At 36.8% G+C, this 14217-nt stretch overlaps 1 protein-coding gene across 3 annotated transcripts in view; it reads right to left on the reverse strand.

Moving 5' to 3' along the window:
• Positions 1–472: 472 nt before the first annotated feature.
• LOC106709095 (band 4.1-like protein 4) overlaps positions 473–14217 on the reverse strand; it is a 51266-nt gene continuing 37521 nt past the window's right edge. The window contains exons 6-21 of one of the 3 annotated variants that reach the window (XM_014500794.2): positions 10752–10872; positions 10003–10090; positions 9650–9802; positions 8706–8860; positions 6772–6869; positions 6619–6697; positions 6304–6504; positions 5247–5405; positions 5000–5075; positions 4821–4906; positions 4570–4752; positions 4058–4198; positions 3531–3767; positions 2895–2946; positions 1331–1557; positions 473–597 (exon numbers count right to left, since the gene is read on the reverse strand). In XM_014500794.2, coding sequence (XP_014356280.2) covers positions 582–597; positions 1331–1557; positions 2895–2946; positions 3531–3767; positions 4058–4198; positions 4570–4752; positions 4821–4906; positions 5000–5075; positions 5247–5405; positions 6304–6504; positions 6619–6697; positions 6772–6869; positions 8706–8860; positions 9650–9802; positions 10003–10090; positions 10752–10872 — 2072 coding nt within the window. In that variant the 3' untranslated portion in view covers positions 473–581. Of the gene's footprint in view, positions 598–1330; positions 1558–2654; positions 2947–3530; positions 3768–4057; positions 4199–4569; positions 4753–4820; positions 4907–4999; positions 5076–5246; positions 5406–6303; positions 6505–6618; positions 6698–6771; positions 6870–8705; positions 8861–9649; positions 9803–10002; positions 10091–10751; positions 10873–14217 lie in introns of all 3 variants that reach the window. The other 2 variants (XM_014500793.2, XM_014500795.2) reach the window with 2 other exon arrangements.

Genomic DNA, 14217 nt, shown 5'->3' on the forward strand with positions numbered 1-14217 from the left:
ACAATACAGATTTGTATTTAAGTAATCATAAAAATCTGATACTGTTTTGGCGTAGTTCATCATAATTGTTACTGTGTTCCCAGAATATTGTTTCTAATAAAAGGGAGAAATCACCTGCTAACAAACAGTTGCCCGGCAACGATTTGTAGCTCATTGTGATGAAAATAATCGCTAGCACGATCCGGGAATCGGAACACGCTTTATTAGTTCGACCTTCATATATTTCTGAATTTATTGAATTATATAAATATGCACATATTTATTTGATAAAGGCCGATGGCAAAATGAATACTTAGGCAAAAATACTAACTTCATATTGAAATTGACAATAACCTCAAATTAATGTAATACATTTATTAGAATTAGAAATATGACTGCACGTCATCATTTTAATATAAAGCTTTAAATACAAGTTTTATATATAAGTTATTTATTCGACAAAATGTGATTTGAAAAAAAAAATAATTTTTTATCTATTGACTTTCATCACAATTCAGTACTCATTTCTGCAGGTCCTTGTTTTGCCAAGTCGACAGATGTAGATGATGCCTTTGTTCCTGATGTCGACTCGTCCGTTGTATTTAAGTGCTCTGAAGCCTGTATCGTAAAAAAATATATATGTATTCAATAAAATCAGCTATATACACCAATCTTAAAAAGTAGTAAAACACAAAGTTATGACATAATTTTAATCACTGAACACACAATCAAATATATTACATTCATATATACATATTTTTATAAATATAATGTTAATTTGTTAGTTAGTTAGATTTTCACCACAAGCTACCCAACCCAGTCCCCGCATGCACTAATTGAAACAAACAAACAACAGTGACATACAAAGGAGCGTGCCTCCGCGACCGCGAACCGGGGGCGGACAGACCCGGGCGTGCAGCTAACATTCCGCTACGTTCCATCCCATAGGCCTTATTAAAAATCCCCTCTCAAGCTCAAACCTCACTTTATTCACGCCTTGTCACATTTTTATAATAATCACTTTTAAGTTTAACTTACAAATTCGATTATGTCTTCACTCTGAGAAACATATTTTATTAGAATTGTAGCAACTAAAATTATGAAAGACGTAATTGTGCAAACTTTTAAATATGGTTTTCAGCTGATTCTCCAAAGAGACTACTCCTTTAAGGACGTCACGATATAAATTATATTATTCCTTCATAAACATAAGAGTTAGTTAATTCGTACTCGAGAGATTATAAACTCTGTCTCTTTTACTCTCTCATCTAACAACCACGAATTTTGAAGGTTTTTTGGGCTTGAGATTGGATTTTTAAGGAGGACTGTGGAGGGCTCGAGCCTTACTTACTGCGTGCTCTCAATGAGTGGTTTTAAGATAATGTCGAGAGTGTTGTCGTGTCGCACGTGCGCATGATGCGCGTGATGCGCGTGCGCGTGGTGCGCGAGGCGGGCGTGCGTGCGCGGCACGTTGGCGTTGCAGTCGCGCCCGTCCCGCGACTCTCTCGACGGCCGCGCGTATCGCCGTGCCAGCGATCCGCTCTCGCCCACCATTATGTTGTTGTTGCTAGCATGTCTCTGCGTATCCCAATTCAAATTCCATTCAAACTACTGTATACACTAATAAAGCCTGAAATGAAGATTAATCGTACCCAGAAAACGAGGCAAATAGTAAAGTACTAAAATAGTTTTCTAGATATAGTTTGTAATGGAAAAATTATTTGCGAACCGGACTTTATTTATACTTTAGCACTTCGCCATTGGTAATGCTGGAATTTAAGCCCCTCGAAGCATAGTTTGAAATAAGTTACAGTTAAAGTTTTGTTCGCAGAACAGAGTTCTAATGATGCTGCCACAGTTGAAAGAAGTTCGTCAGTAAATTAGACTATCCTACATAATTTTATATAGCTTAGAATAAATTTATAATTTTAATAAACTATATTTTTCGAATAAAATATTTTCGTAACTTTACATCAATATTAAAAAAAATTATTATACATCATAAATGACAATTTTTAAAAAAATGCTTTATTTAATATTATACAAAACGCAACAGTAATAATTTACTAAAAATCAAAAACATCTTATTCTATTGATAACTGTTGTATGTTTTGTATAAAATGAAACAAAGAGCGATGTAAATAATAATAGTACATTTTAGATGTTCAATGATGTATGATTGTGGACAGCGGCCAGTATTTACACTGTTAACATGTATGCTATGATGTAGCGCCCGGAAACAGGAACTGCGAGTTATACTGACGACCCCAGTGACACTGCATAGTTTTTAAAAAATAATTTTTTTGTATGGAGCAATACGATAATTTTTTTATATATTTCTATTGACATGTGCAATCAAAATAATTATATTACTTTTAGGGATCCTCCCTATTTAAATATTTAAATTTACTATTATTAAGGCTCGATTATAAAGAAATGAATGATGAAGAAAGGGTTTAAATAAGTCATTTTTTTCCAATTTATTTCAAAGCGTACTTTGTCGACACCACGAGACAACTGTCAATCAAAGTTAGTATAGTATGTTCTACAATGTTTGTTTAAATGTAAAGTTGATTGTAATCAGGCTATCATAAGATTATCACTGCCTAGAATAGAACATTTGAACGGGGTCGTCAGACGGCGGAAGACTGTTAGAAAGCGAAGCGCCCACTCACGAAGAGAGAAAAGCCACTGTCTGCGGGGTGAGGGTAGCGCTGCGTGAGGTCGCGCGCGCGCCGCGAGGTAGCGCTGTCGCTGGCCACTGACAGCAGCGAGCGCTGAGAGCCTGAGGCGGACATGCGCGTGCGCGGCGCTGCGGGCGGTCGGCGCGCCAGCCCCGCGCCTGCGCCTGCCCCCGCGCGTCCCGCGTACCCCGCACACCCCGCGCCTGTACCCAGCGTCCACTGCCTACTCACTGGCACTGTGCCACCGGAGCCCCCAGCGCCGCACTTCGCGCTGTCGCTCGACCTATGTTACAATAATAATGATAGTTTATAGGAAAAACAAAAGTAGCAATATCTGTTGGAAAAATAGGCAATGTAGAGCTACGATACATTGAAATCTTCAATTTTTCACTCGAGTATTACGTATATCCAACACCTTTCATTCTATCAAACAGCTATTGTCTCAACTGTAACTGTTTTAACTATCACAAAATTGAGACTAACTAGTCGTTCCACCTAAATTGGGTGGATACGTGAAAACAAAAATATATGAATGTATAAAACGCGTACGTAATAATACACATTTGGGTTAAAGCTTGAAGATCCAAAGAGAGTACTCAGTGTTGAGTTATAATGAGCTTCTTAAACCTTAGCATAATGTCGTATATAAACACGCGTCTCTACTCAACATGTATGTGTATTTGACAAGAAAAAATACTTAGATCCACAAACTTTTCGCGATTTACCTAAAAACGTAATTTCAAAAGCAGTGTTTTAAAATTCAAATTCACATATCCACATTTAAAATTGACATGAAAAAATAGATTTGTTACACTGTGCACTTTATTTGAAAAGTACGAATTTGAAGGTTAATTGTTCATTTCTTACCTTTCCGAAGAGTAAGCGTAGTCCTGATCTGCTCCTAATCCTGAATCTGTATGTTCATGAGAGACGCGGGCGCTGCCAGAGATGAGTTCCCCGCTGGAACTGTTGCTGTTGCTATTGGTGACGGGGCTGTATGGATTGTTGTTACTTGACACCGGCGTCGGTGGACCCTTGTAGCCGTTATGGAGGAAGTCTTCGCCAGACCGCAATAGTTGCTCTTCATAACCTGAATAAGCCCGTCTGAAAGAAAGCTTATAGTCATTAAAGTTCATGAAGTTATCATTCTAATTCAAATATAATTGAATAGCTGTTTTTTTATAATTGAATTGAATTTGCCTGTAATTTTTAGCGAAAATAAAATAATAAGAAAATTTGCCGCACTTTTTTCCGTTTGCGACGAATTGAAGCACGGTGGATTGAACTACATAGTTCAAATTAATTAAGATGCAACATAAGAAACTGAAGTCTGTAAATAAAACATAACCTGAATAATGCTTTAGGAGCTAACTGAGAAATAAATATAAACAAACCTTCCATGTTTATCATTATTTTTGTGCGTACTTAAAGTGCTGGAACTTGACCTTAACGACCCTTGGTTGTGAATGTCTTGGTTACTTTTTACAAGAGAGCCCGAGTTTTTCTCCCTCCTCGACAACGAGCCGTGTTCACCCCTGTATAAATAAATTAAATAAAAGCCTTTTTTAAATATCAGCTTCGCATTTGTTAATTAACCTTACACGGATGTAGAGTTTTTTAAGAACACTTCTGATTTGTACCAAGATTTGAAATTACATTCACATATGTAATAACCATTAATTAGGTAGAGAAACACGAAACTTTTGCTTTTAATAATTATTTAAAAATAGTTACGAAAAAAATACTTTTAACGACAAACTCTGAGATTTAGAATTAATACGCACTAATTATTTTGCAGCAATAGAAAAAATAGCTTGTGAGATGTAAGGAACATTTAGAAATTAAATAAACGATCGCAAAATAGTAGTTATAAAGAGTACCTATAGATTGTATTAGAATAACTTACTGGCGATGTTTCGACGATGTCCGGAGCTTAGTCTGACGCGCGTGACTCGTTTGGACCACCGTATACGGGATCTCCTTCAATTGTTCCTCCGTCATTCCGGCTGTATCGACCAGAGAGAATTCTAAATGCTGTTTCAATTCAGTGGGCAGCCATTTCTTCTCATTAGGTGAACCTGATCTTGACCTAAAAAAAAATTAATCAATTTTTTTTCTACCAATATTTACAAGTGCTATTATTTGGACGACACTTACCGATGTTTTCTATGTCTCCTAGGTCTATGAGAGGAACGATGGGTACCCGTTTCGGGTTCCATTTGTGACCGACGAACGCTTGCAACCTGAAAAATATTAATTGTAATAATGTCGATGGTTTTGATAGAGTTGCTTTGAAGTAATTAAACACTGATGTATTTTAGTACCTAGGCACTTACTTGTACGCCGCTGCCCGCAGTCGTTTGTCTCAGTACTTCTTTCCATTGAGATTCTGAATCCACTAACTCGTATTCTCTGTAATAAAACTGATAACTTAGTAAAGAAGTTTAACACAAAATATTATGAATAGTAAATAATAGATGTCATTTTTTTTTAACTTTTTTTAAGAAAGGCTTTCCTTGTTTTGGGTTATCGAGTAATAAGTGTGATAGAGTCAACAAATTCTAGTTATGAGGAAGAACAAACTTGGTGTCGGGCTGTGAGTCGTCTCTTTCCGAGCCGGAGTCGAGCTTGTGCCGTGAGCGGTGCCGGCGATGTCTACGGCCGGAACGGCCGGAGCGGCCCGATCCCCGGGATAACTCGCTCTCCGCGTCTGACTGCTGCCGCCGCGACCGATGCCGATGTCTACACAATGTACGATTATACTGTGAGTTTCCACTGATAAAATTGTTATGTCTTATTCCTTTTGTGCTGGTATTTAAGCCTACGGTGATATCTTTTCCCGGTGCACGTGTATTAAAAGTACTCGGTTTTCGTAGTTTTTAGATTTACTATATCACTAAACTTAAAGAATATAAAGGCTCAAAGAATTAGTAAATAACGAGGCTCCACTATAGACATTGTTAAAAAAGGTGTGGTTATTTATTTCCTGTCTAACTCTTATTATCCGGCACATTCATCTCACGAAACCGCAAAAATACATCAGACACATAACCCTCCCGCAAACCAATTTGATTTGTTATTGATTTTTTTTATATAAAAGTAAAAAACCATTTCATTTCCTTCGAGATGAATAATTATGTGGGTATTAAAATATAAATAACCCAGTCGTTATTTTATTCAGAAAGTCATGTCGATAGTTAATGTAAATCATTATAAATTTATAACTGAGTGGAAAGACGGTGGATTAGAGGGCGCGTAGGCGACGGTTCTCGGGAGCTTTCTTCAAGAGCGCGTCTAAGCTCGTAAGCGTCGTATTTATTACACGATCCGCGACATCTCTGGCCTCCGCGCCGTCTGCAGTGAGTAACAAGACCTTCCGCTGAGGTCTTACATATTCACTTCAATTTCCATTGCTTATTCATGATAAACTAGATAAAATAAAAATAAAAATGATTTGTGCAGTCTTCAATATTATTCCTCCCGAATTTAAGTTAACTTTATCTATTAACACTAACCGTTAACTTTAGTTGACTGTCACAAACTTGACCCGATCATCATTCTCTCCTACGTTAGACTGTGATCAACGTCTAACTGTAGTCGAGATGTGTAGCAGTGGCTTGCGATATAAGTGAGTACTGACTTGCGATTCGATCTGGAGTCATTGGAGCTCTGCGAGTCGACTGAAGCTGAGCGGTGGCGCGGCGCGGGCGGCGGCCGCGTGGCGCTGGGCGAGGCGGCGTACAGGCCGCGCCGTGCGGGTGCAGATCTCGTAGAGCGCGGAGACCCACCGCCCCCGCCGGCCGCGCATCCCGCTTCGTAGACTAAACCTTCGCCGCTTATTCTGTGTTGCCAATATTTTTAATGACTAAATATGGTTCATTGTGTGCAAATGTTATAATTATAGATATTTAAAATGTAAACATTACTACATTACTAGTAACAAAAAATGACTTACGAATTAGGTCGGTTCACTGAGGTAGGTTGCTTTACTTCAGGGGGACAGTCTTTTATTCTCAAGTCTTCTAGCTTTGGCACTGCGAGCAAACGATATTAGAAAAGATAAATCTGTCTGCATATCTCAACAATTATGTTATGTAATAATATTTACCATCCAGTAAAGAGGAGTAAGCGGAGGGGGGCCGCGAAATGCGTCGCGACGGAGTCCTCGTGAAGGCGGGCGGCGGCCGGGGTCGCGAGACTTTGCCGCTGTCGTAATTAAATATTATGCGTTACAAATGAACACGATATATTTGAAAAATTTATTTCATAACATGCAAACAGAATAACCATGTAACTATTCATTAAACTTATAGTCGTTTTAATTGTAACAAAAGAAAAGCGGAGACTTTTCGAACTAACTATATGTAGATAGATAGATGAAATACAAAAGCCCTCTTTTGTATATTATCGCGTCATTAGGATTAGCATTTAAAAGAAAAATATCCAGTACTTTGTATTAAAACTGTTTGACTTACTTAAAGTCGACTTTAGTCAAAGTCCGACTAAGATCATTAGAACTACCGGACTATTATGCTAGAACGGCATATGATCAAATACCAATTACTGAAAATGACGCGTTACAGCAAAGGGATCAATAGTAGCTCACATTACTATCGCTTGATATCTAATTTACGTATTGACATGTTGTAGATATAGGAATAATTTAACAGTAAAATAATATAGGTTTAGTAGCTTTAATTATTAGTAAATTAGAAGGTGCTCATAAAAGAATAAAAATAGTCTTGTTTACTTAGAAGCTTATGCTTGTGTTTATAAAATCTTTAGTAGCTCCGTATAAGATATATAAAATTATAGCAATATAAACCATTACTACGGAATTGCTATTACTTTTTTAAGGCGCAAAAGTTTATGGTCTACGGTAAATACGTGTTTAATATCGTTAAAAACATTTGTATTTGGTAAAAAAAAAACACATCATCTAAAGTAATTTATTTAACAAAATATAAAAATTTTTACAGTTAGTTTTATAAATTTCAAAGATCTTTAATTACTTAGTATGCTACTTTACTTAACGCGTTATTAAAAAAAAAAAAGAATTAAAGGTTAACATTCGTTAAAAATATTTAAAAAGCTATAAAGTTAAGTGTCATAAAAAGAACCAGATATTCAAAGTAACTTAAACATAAATAAATCTTTATAAATGTCAAAATAATTTCTCTAGCTTCAATAAACAACGTTGTTCAAATTTCCTTAGACCTTCAAGAATACCGCATAACTCATAACTCATGATTTGTAATGAATCACTTCAAATTATTACATGGCCGAGAATTACCTACCAAGCGTTGTTAAAGTAATATATTGTGGCAAATAAATCATAGCTTAGGTGCGGTAAGCCAAGCACAAGTAAGATATACAATAAGGGATTGCTATTATAATGTGAAGCACCCTAACATACCGTCTTGGTAGTGTCGAGGATCACCATGTGCTTTATGTTGAGTATTAATTTGTTATTACATTGAAATGTTCAAATATACGTAAAAGATTCCGGGGAATATTGCTAATGTACATATATAAATATATGCTTCATTGAATATGTAGGATAGCTTGATATAGTAAAGTTAGACGTAATGTAGATCAACTCGAAATTTGCATTCTTCAAGGGTGCGAGATGAAACGAACTGGCACCCTCTTATTTTGAGCTCAAGGGCCTTTACTTATTCATCCTTTTTAAGTTATCAACTTATCATATCGATTTTATAAAGTTGAGAATTTATAATCAATATTCATATATTGCGTAAAAATTGAAACAATTACGTAAAAAATGAAACATGACATTAATTAATTTTAGGAAAGTGGTGCCAAGTGGTGGTTTAAAGTTGCTTAAGGCTATTCTTCAATATTTGCTCCCTTATTTTTTAAAGCAATTTAATGCAGTTTAAAGAAGCACTACGAAGATATATATTTTTATACGAATGAGGAAAAAGCGACAGAGGTTTACAGGGACGGCGACAAATGGAAATCCATACCTAACCAACCCTGTGGTACACAGGTGTGATTAGTATAGTTAAAAGAACAGTTTACCTGTTCCGTAACCTTGAGCCGAGTGCAAACATGTCTGCGGATGCGGGCGAAGTCTGCTGCAGACGGAAGAACGCGTGGTGGTCTGAGCAGCATCGCCACAAGTGTCGGCATGCCGCGCGTGTCGGCGACTCGAAACCGTACGTTAAGGTTTCGTTCTGAAACATATGAATAATAAATAAACAGAAAAAATAGTATATCAGTATTGTCTTTATTCGTGATTTTCGTCACTAGTTTTATACAAAGTTATAACTTCTCATTAATATTTATCAAATGTGTTATTAAAATATTATATTACAATATTAAATCATATTTAGTTCTGACGTGTTTCAACACATCTAGTTTTAAATAACTGACATAAAATAATAAAACACCACATAAAAGAGCCGTAAAGCATTCGGAATAACGAAAAGCTCGGTATTCATTTATCACTCAAGTTTATGTGCTACTGTACTGTGGTTTAAGAATATTTTGAAGTCTGTAAAATATGTAGAGATAAAGTCGCGAGGTGGCGGGTGGCTCGGCGCGGCGCGGCGCGGCGTCTTATCGGAGCGCAGACACCGCACAGTAAATACGACTCTTAGTTCCTCAGACTTATCTGTAATTGCCTGCCTGCGAATGTCTTTCAAGGAGACGGCATAAGATGGACTCAATCTTACACCATACAAAATCCTACACAATCCGCCCTGCGATCTAAACATGGAACCAGGTCAAGTCTTGCACGGTATTGTGCTCGTTCCCTTTGAAAACTTTAATTTTAAGAATGCTTTGATGTGATGGTCTTTTATATATTTTTTGTCATAATAGTGTACTTAACAATAAGAAGATAACATTATAAATAGCAGTTGGTCCAAAAATAATGTTGTAAATAAGGAAGGTATTGAGCTTTTGTGTGTATGAAAAACATGGGAATACATTTTGAAAATGTAAGCCATAAAATACGTTACATTTTTGTCAGCAACACGCAGCATGAAGTATCGTCCTCGGTAGTACAGTTTAGAGACGCGCGGCCAATAATAGTTAGCGACCGTATGTTTGCCGCGTAAAAGCAACAGGCCACTTGGCGCCAGGCCCAGAAAGTACTCCACGCTGTCTTCGCCCTGCATTAAAGAAATATCGTCTGTTAGAGAAATGACAAACATAGTTCAGTAGAACTTGGCGCTCGAAGCAGTGTCCTTTGACAACGTTGACCTTTGTGTCGGGGGTCATAGACTCCGTTTATTCCCAAACATTGCGCAAGTAAGCATTCTATATTGCTTCTCTATTTGTCACTACCTCACTCCTCTCTCGTTTTGCTTACCAATACAGGATGTAAGTCGACACCGTACATGTCCAGCCATTTCACTTTGTCTAAGTAACTGAGCTCGGCTTGCGCTGGAGAGATGCCTCTGAAATGGAACAATACTGATATAAATCATGAATAAAACATTTACATGCATGTTTAAATGAAGCTTATAATAGAAGGTCGAAATTCTACTCAACGTTGATTTTTTAAAATTGTAAGCGTCATAAATAATTTTGCTCGATGTTTTACATCGCTGCACTGCTTAGTGTTGGGAGTCAATGAAATAATGACGTTTATCACATAATTGAAGACAACAATGAGCAATCAGACGCGAGCTAGCCAGACGCTAGTACTAAACACCTAGGTATATAATTTGCATGTAATTGCGTCTTTGTGCTGCTCTCCTGTGGTCCGCATCTTTGCATACTGAAAAATTCATTCAATTAAACGCGAAAGGTGGCGACGTTTCGCTCGCGAAGGCAAGTGCGACTTTTAGTGCTATTAAATTGCATCACAAATTCTTCATTTTTAAATGTTTTAGAAAGAAGTTGGAGTGAGTGGATTTTATTAAATTTAAACAGTTTCTTCTAGTGTTAAGTTGAAGATATTATTTTGTGAACTACTGTTCGTATTTCATAATTTAAAGTCGGAGAAATGCTAATGACATTTACGTTTCCATCTTATAGCAATGAAAGAAGAGTATAGACCTATTCCTAATAAAGCGTATAACCTACCTACTTCATGCAATAGCGCAGTATACTCACGTGAGTGTCCGATGTATCTCGACCGCTCTGGCCTCCAGCTCGGGCGTCTGATGCGCTAGTAGACGGAACTCCGACACATAGCCAGGACCGTGCCGCCGCGGGTCGTAGTCACCCAGCTCGGCTGTACACAAGACACTTATGAAATGTAGTTCTAACTGTTAGTACTAACTTTTATATCCTAATTGGATGTAGAAATAAGTAACAATTAGACGCCGGAACAAATATATTTAACAATGTATACAAAATCGCTCAATAACGATTTCCTATACAATACATTATGGAAGTTTAAAAACAAACGAACGCTTAATTTACTTGGAAAGGAACATTGTGCGTAAGTTCATTAATGAGATACCGAGACAGGATAAAAATAAAATGGTTACGCCCATACGAGTAGCTGTGTGGAAACAAACAAGTGTCGGAACATGGGACGAGGGACGGACAAAAATATCACATCAAACATAATCTGTACGTTATGTTACGACTTTTGTAACTGCCATATGTTATGATTGCATTCTGTAGCTTTATATCCATCTTAATATATATGAGTTACATACTTGTACATACATTAAATTAAATCTTCTGTTTGTTATACTGAACAGGATATTTTATAAAAATATATTCCTACTTATAGACTTATCAACAATATCAGTATCAAAGTAAAAAATGTGAACAAAGGCTGTACATACATATAAGAGTGATGTTCAACTGTGACTTCATAAATTATCGTCAGATTCCAAATTTTGTACTAATCCGCTAGTTGTAGGTGCCGCCACCTACAATCCAATCGCGGTCGGTAAGTTTCGTCGGGATTATCGTAGACCTAGGCACGTTCTTGACTTTCAAGACGATGCAATTACTATCGCCCAGGCTAAGCTCAAACATCACAAACAGATCACACGCCGCAGTCGATGTCGGCTGCGACAATCATTCTCGCGATACGGCCTCATAGCAGGCAGGTTTTCTCCTATTAATAGTAGAAGCGTTGCTGGAGTTTCTTCCGCCACTTCTTCTCCCAGCGCTAACGCTTTCCGAAGTGGCAGTAATGTTAGCTGTATTAATAATAGCAATCAGATAATAGCAACCGATCAAGCCGAGGTTCGGCCCTCTCGGGCACCCCTGAATCGGAATGCTAAACGCGTAATGAGTGACAGCCCAAGCCGAGGTCCCCTCTCGGGGGCCCTTGCGCCCAGTCACTCCATGGAGCGTCCACCGAAGCGACCTAAGAGCTCGGTGACCTCCCAATCCGGTAATAATAACGAAGTAACAGCCCGAGCCGAGGCTCCTGAGGGAGCCCTCGAGCCTAGTTACTCTTAAACGAGGTTTAGGCTAAGCGCCATCTGCGCCCGGCCACCTCAAGCCCGGTGAAACTGTAAATGCCACCTCAAGGCAAACAGTGACTACTCAGTCACAAAAAAAAAAAAAAAAAAAAAAAAAAAAAAAAAAAAAAAAAAAAAAAAAATTTGTTGTCTACAATTTAACATTTAATCAAACCGAACTACAACTTGTAATTCTGCTTGACCTTAAGTTGATTAATTTATTGTTTTAAATGACGACATAGGTTAGTATTAAAGTTGAAAATTAATGGCAGACACGAAAGGTAAAGGCGGTGCCGCTTTGTGGTAGTTAGAGTTTTAACCGCGGCCTGGCAAAGTTAACTAATGTCTCGCTTCTGAACAAATTTTGTGAGGGCACGTCCATTTTAGTTAATAACATAAAGGTTTTATTCTAAAGTATAACGAAATGTTTGAAATAACATTAATGAAGTTTTAAATAAAACCTAACTAAACTTATCCAGTATATTTTTCATTTTGTAATAATAATACGCGTTGCAATAAAAGCTTTGAAGTTATAAAAATGATTTCGTACAAGCCGAATATGTACGTTATTTTTCTCGACTTCTAAAAATACACAGTCCTTAATATGGAAACCTCTCTTTTACTTGCTAATGAGTCTTGTTATTTGCAAGTAAAAGGTAACTGCTATTTTTTTGTACGCGCAAGTTATAGTAACAGATATGAGTTGGCGTTAAATTATAATAATAGATATAGTTAATTAAAATATAATTTGTATTAATTACTAATAGATATTAGTAACATACTAAGTTAAAATATAACACATATTGATAAAGTAAAACACGTCTTCTACTTTCATTAGTGGAACAAAGAACTAACGTTATTGATATATAAAATAGAAAGAGAATAAAAAGTCCTTCGTTTTCATTTTGATATACAATACGTAGCTCTCAATAAGCGAATCTGCCGCGAGATGTGGGATGAAATATTGCCTTCACATTTGCAGTGAGCTTGGAAAAACTAGCAAAGTGAACGGAGACAGACAGCCATTTCCGGTCGTATATCTTTTTAGTCCTCGGAAATCGCAACATCTGGTTCGCTCCACTGCGGAACTAAGTAGAAGTAGGCTTCGTATAAACGTCATAATATTAATCCTATGACTTTTAACATTTCAGTTCAACAGTTTTAGATCGATACAGAAGTCGTAATTACATTACGTTACTTTCTTTTTTTTTTATTATTTCAAATATTACGTTTTCGATTTGGATGAACATGGATTTGGATGTAACATGAGATTAAAATTAACTTATTAACGAATAATTGCAAAACGATTTTTTTTACTATTTGTAGTTAACTCCGAGATTTTTTTTAAATTGTTATAGTAGGTATCGTATTAGAAAATTAGCTACTTAAATAATTACATAGATGTTCAGCGAGAATCTACCAGCCAGAATATAAAATAAGGAAAATTTATTTAACCATCAGAGGATTAGTAGGGAGTTGAAATCGCGTTTGAGCTTCCGACATCAAAGGACTGTATTGGTAAATGGTTTCTCTCAGACATCGCATCACCGTATCTAAGTATTAATAAATCTATCTTGAAATATTTACGAACACGAGCCGCTTAAAATAATTACATTAATATTCGGAACTAAAATTATACATTATTTGTCTTCGGTAATGACTGAAATAAAGTGAGATTATAGTTTGTATTCTATTGTTTTATTATATAGTATATAATACGATAGAATAATTAATAGCGAAAAAGACATGGCAATTTTCCGAATGCAGTAGTCGTTCACTGTCCGTGTCCAGTTTTCACTTAGGTTGTTTTTTAACTTCTAAATGCGACGGGAGTCTGTCGTTGCACAGACTAGACGCAAAAACAAAAAAAGTACGTCACACATTTTTTACCTCGTCTGCCAATCAAACCTGTCAAAACCTACGTTGAGTCAGGACGACTGGCCCTGGCCTACCTGCAGTCAAGCTACGTTGCAACTAAGTTAACCTTTTTAATTTAAATTTTTTCATAGGAATCATAGAAAATAATTGGAATACATAACCATCGATGATGTCAGTTAAGCCCTCGCCCGACGCTTCTCATCTTCAAACGCCTACACGATTAATTACATTTCATACTCTGAGAATCTTAATTTACATTTTCTTTTGATACT

Source organism: Papilio machaon, chromosome 2 (assembly GCF_912999745.1).
Source record: "Papilio machaon chromosome 2, ilPapMach1.1, whole genome shotgun sequence".
NCBI classification, from domain to species: Eukaryota; Metazoa; Arthropoda; class Insecta; order Lepidoptera; family Papilionidae; genus Papilio; species Papilio machaon.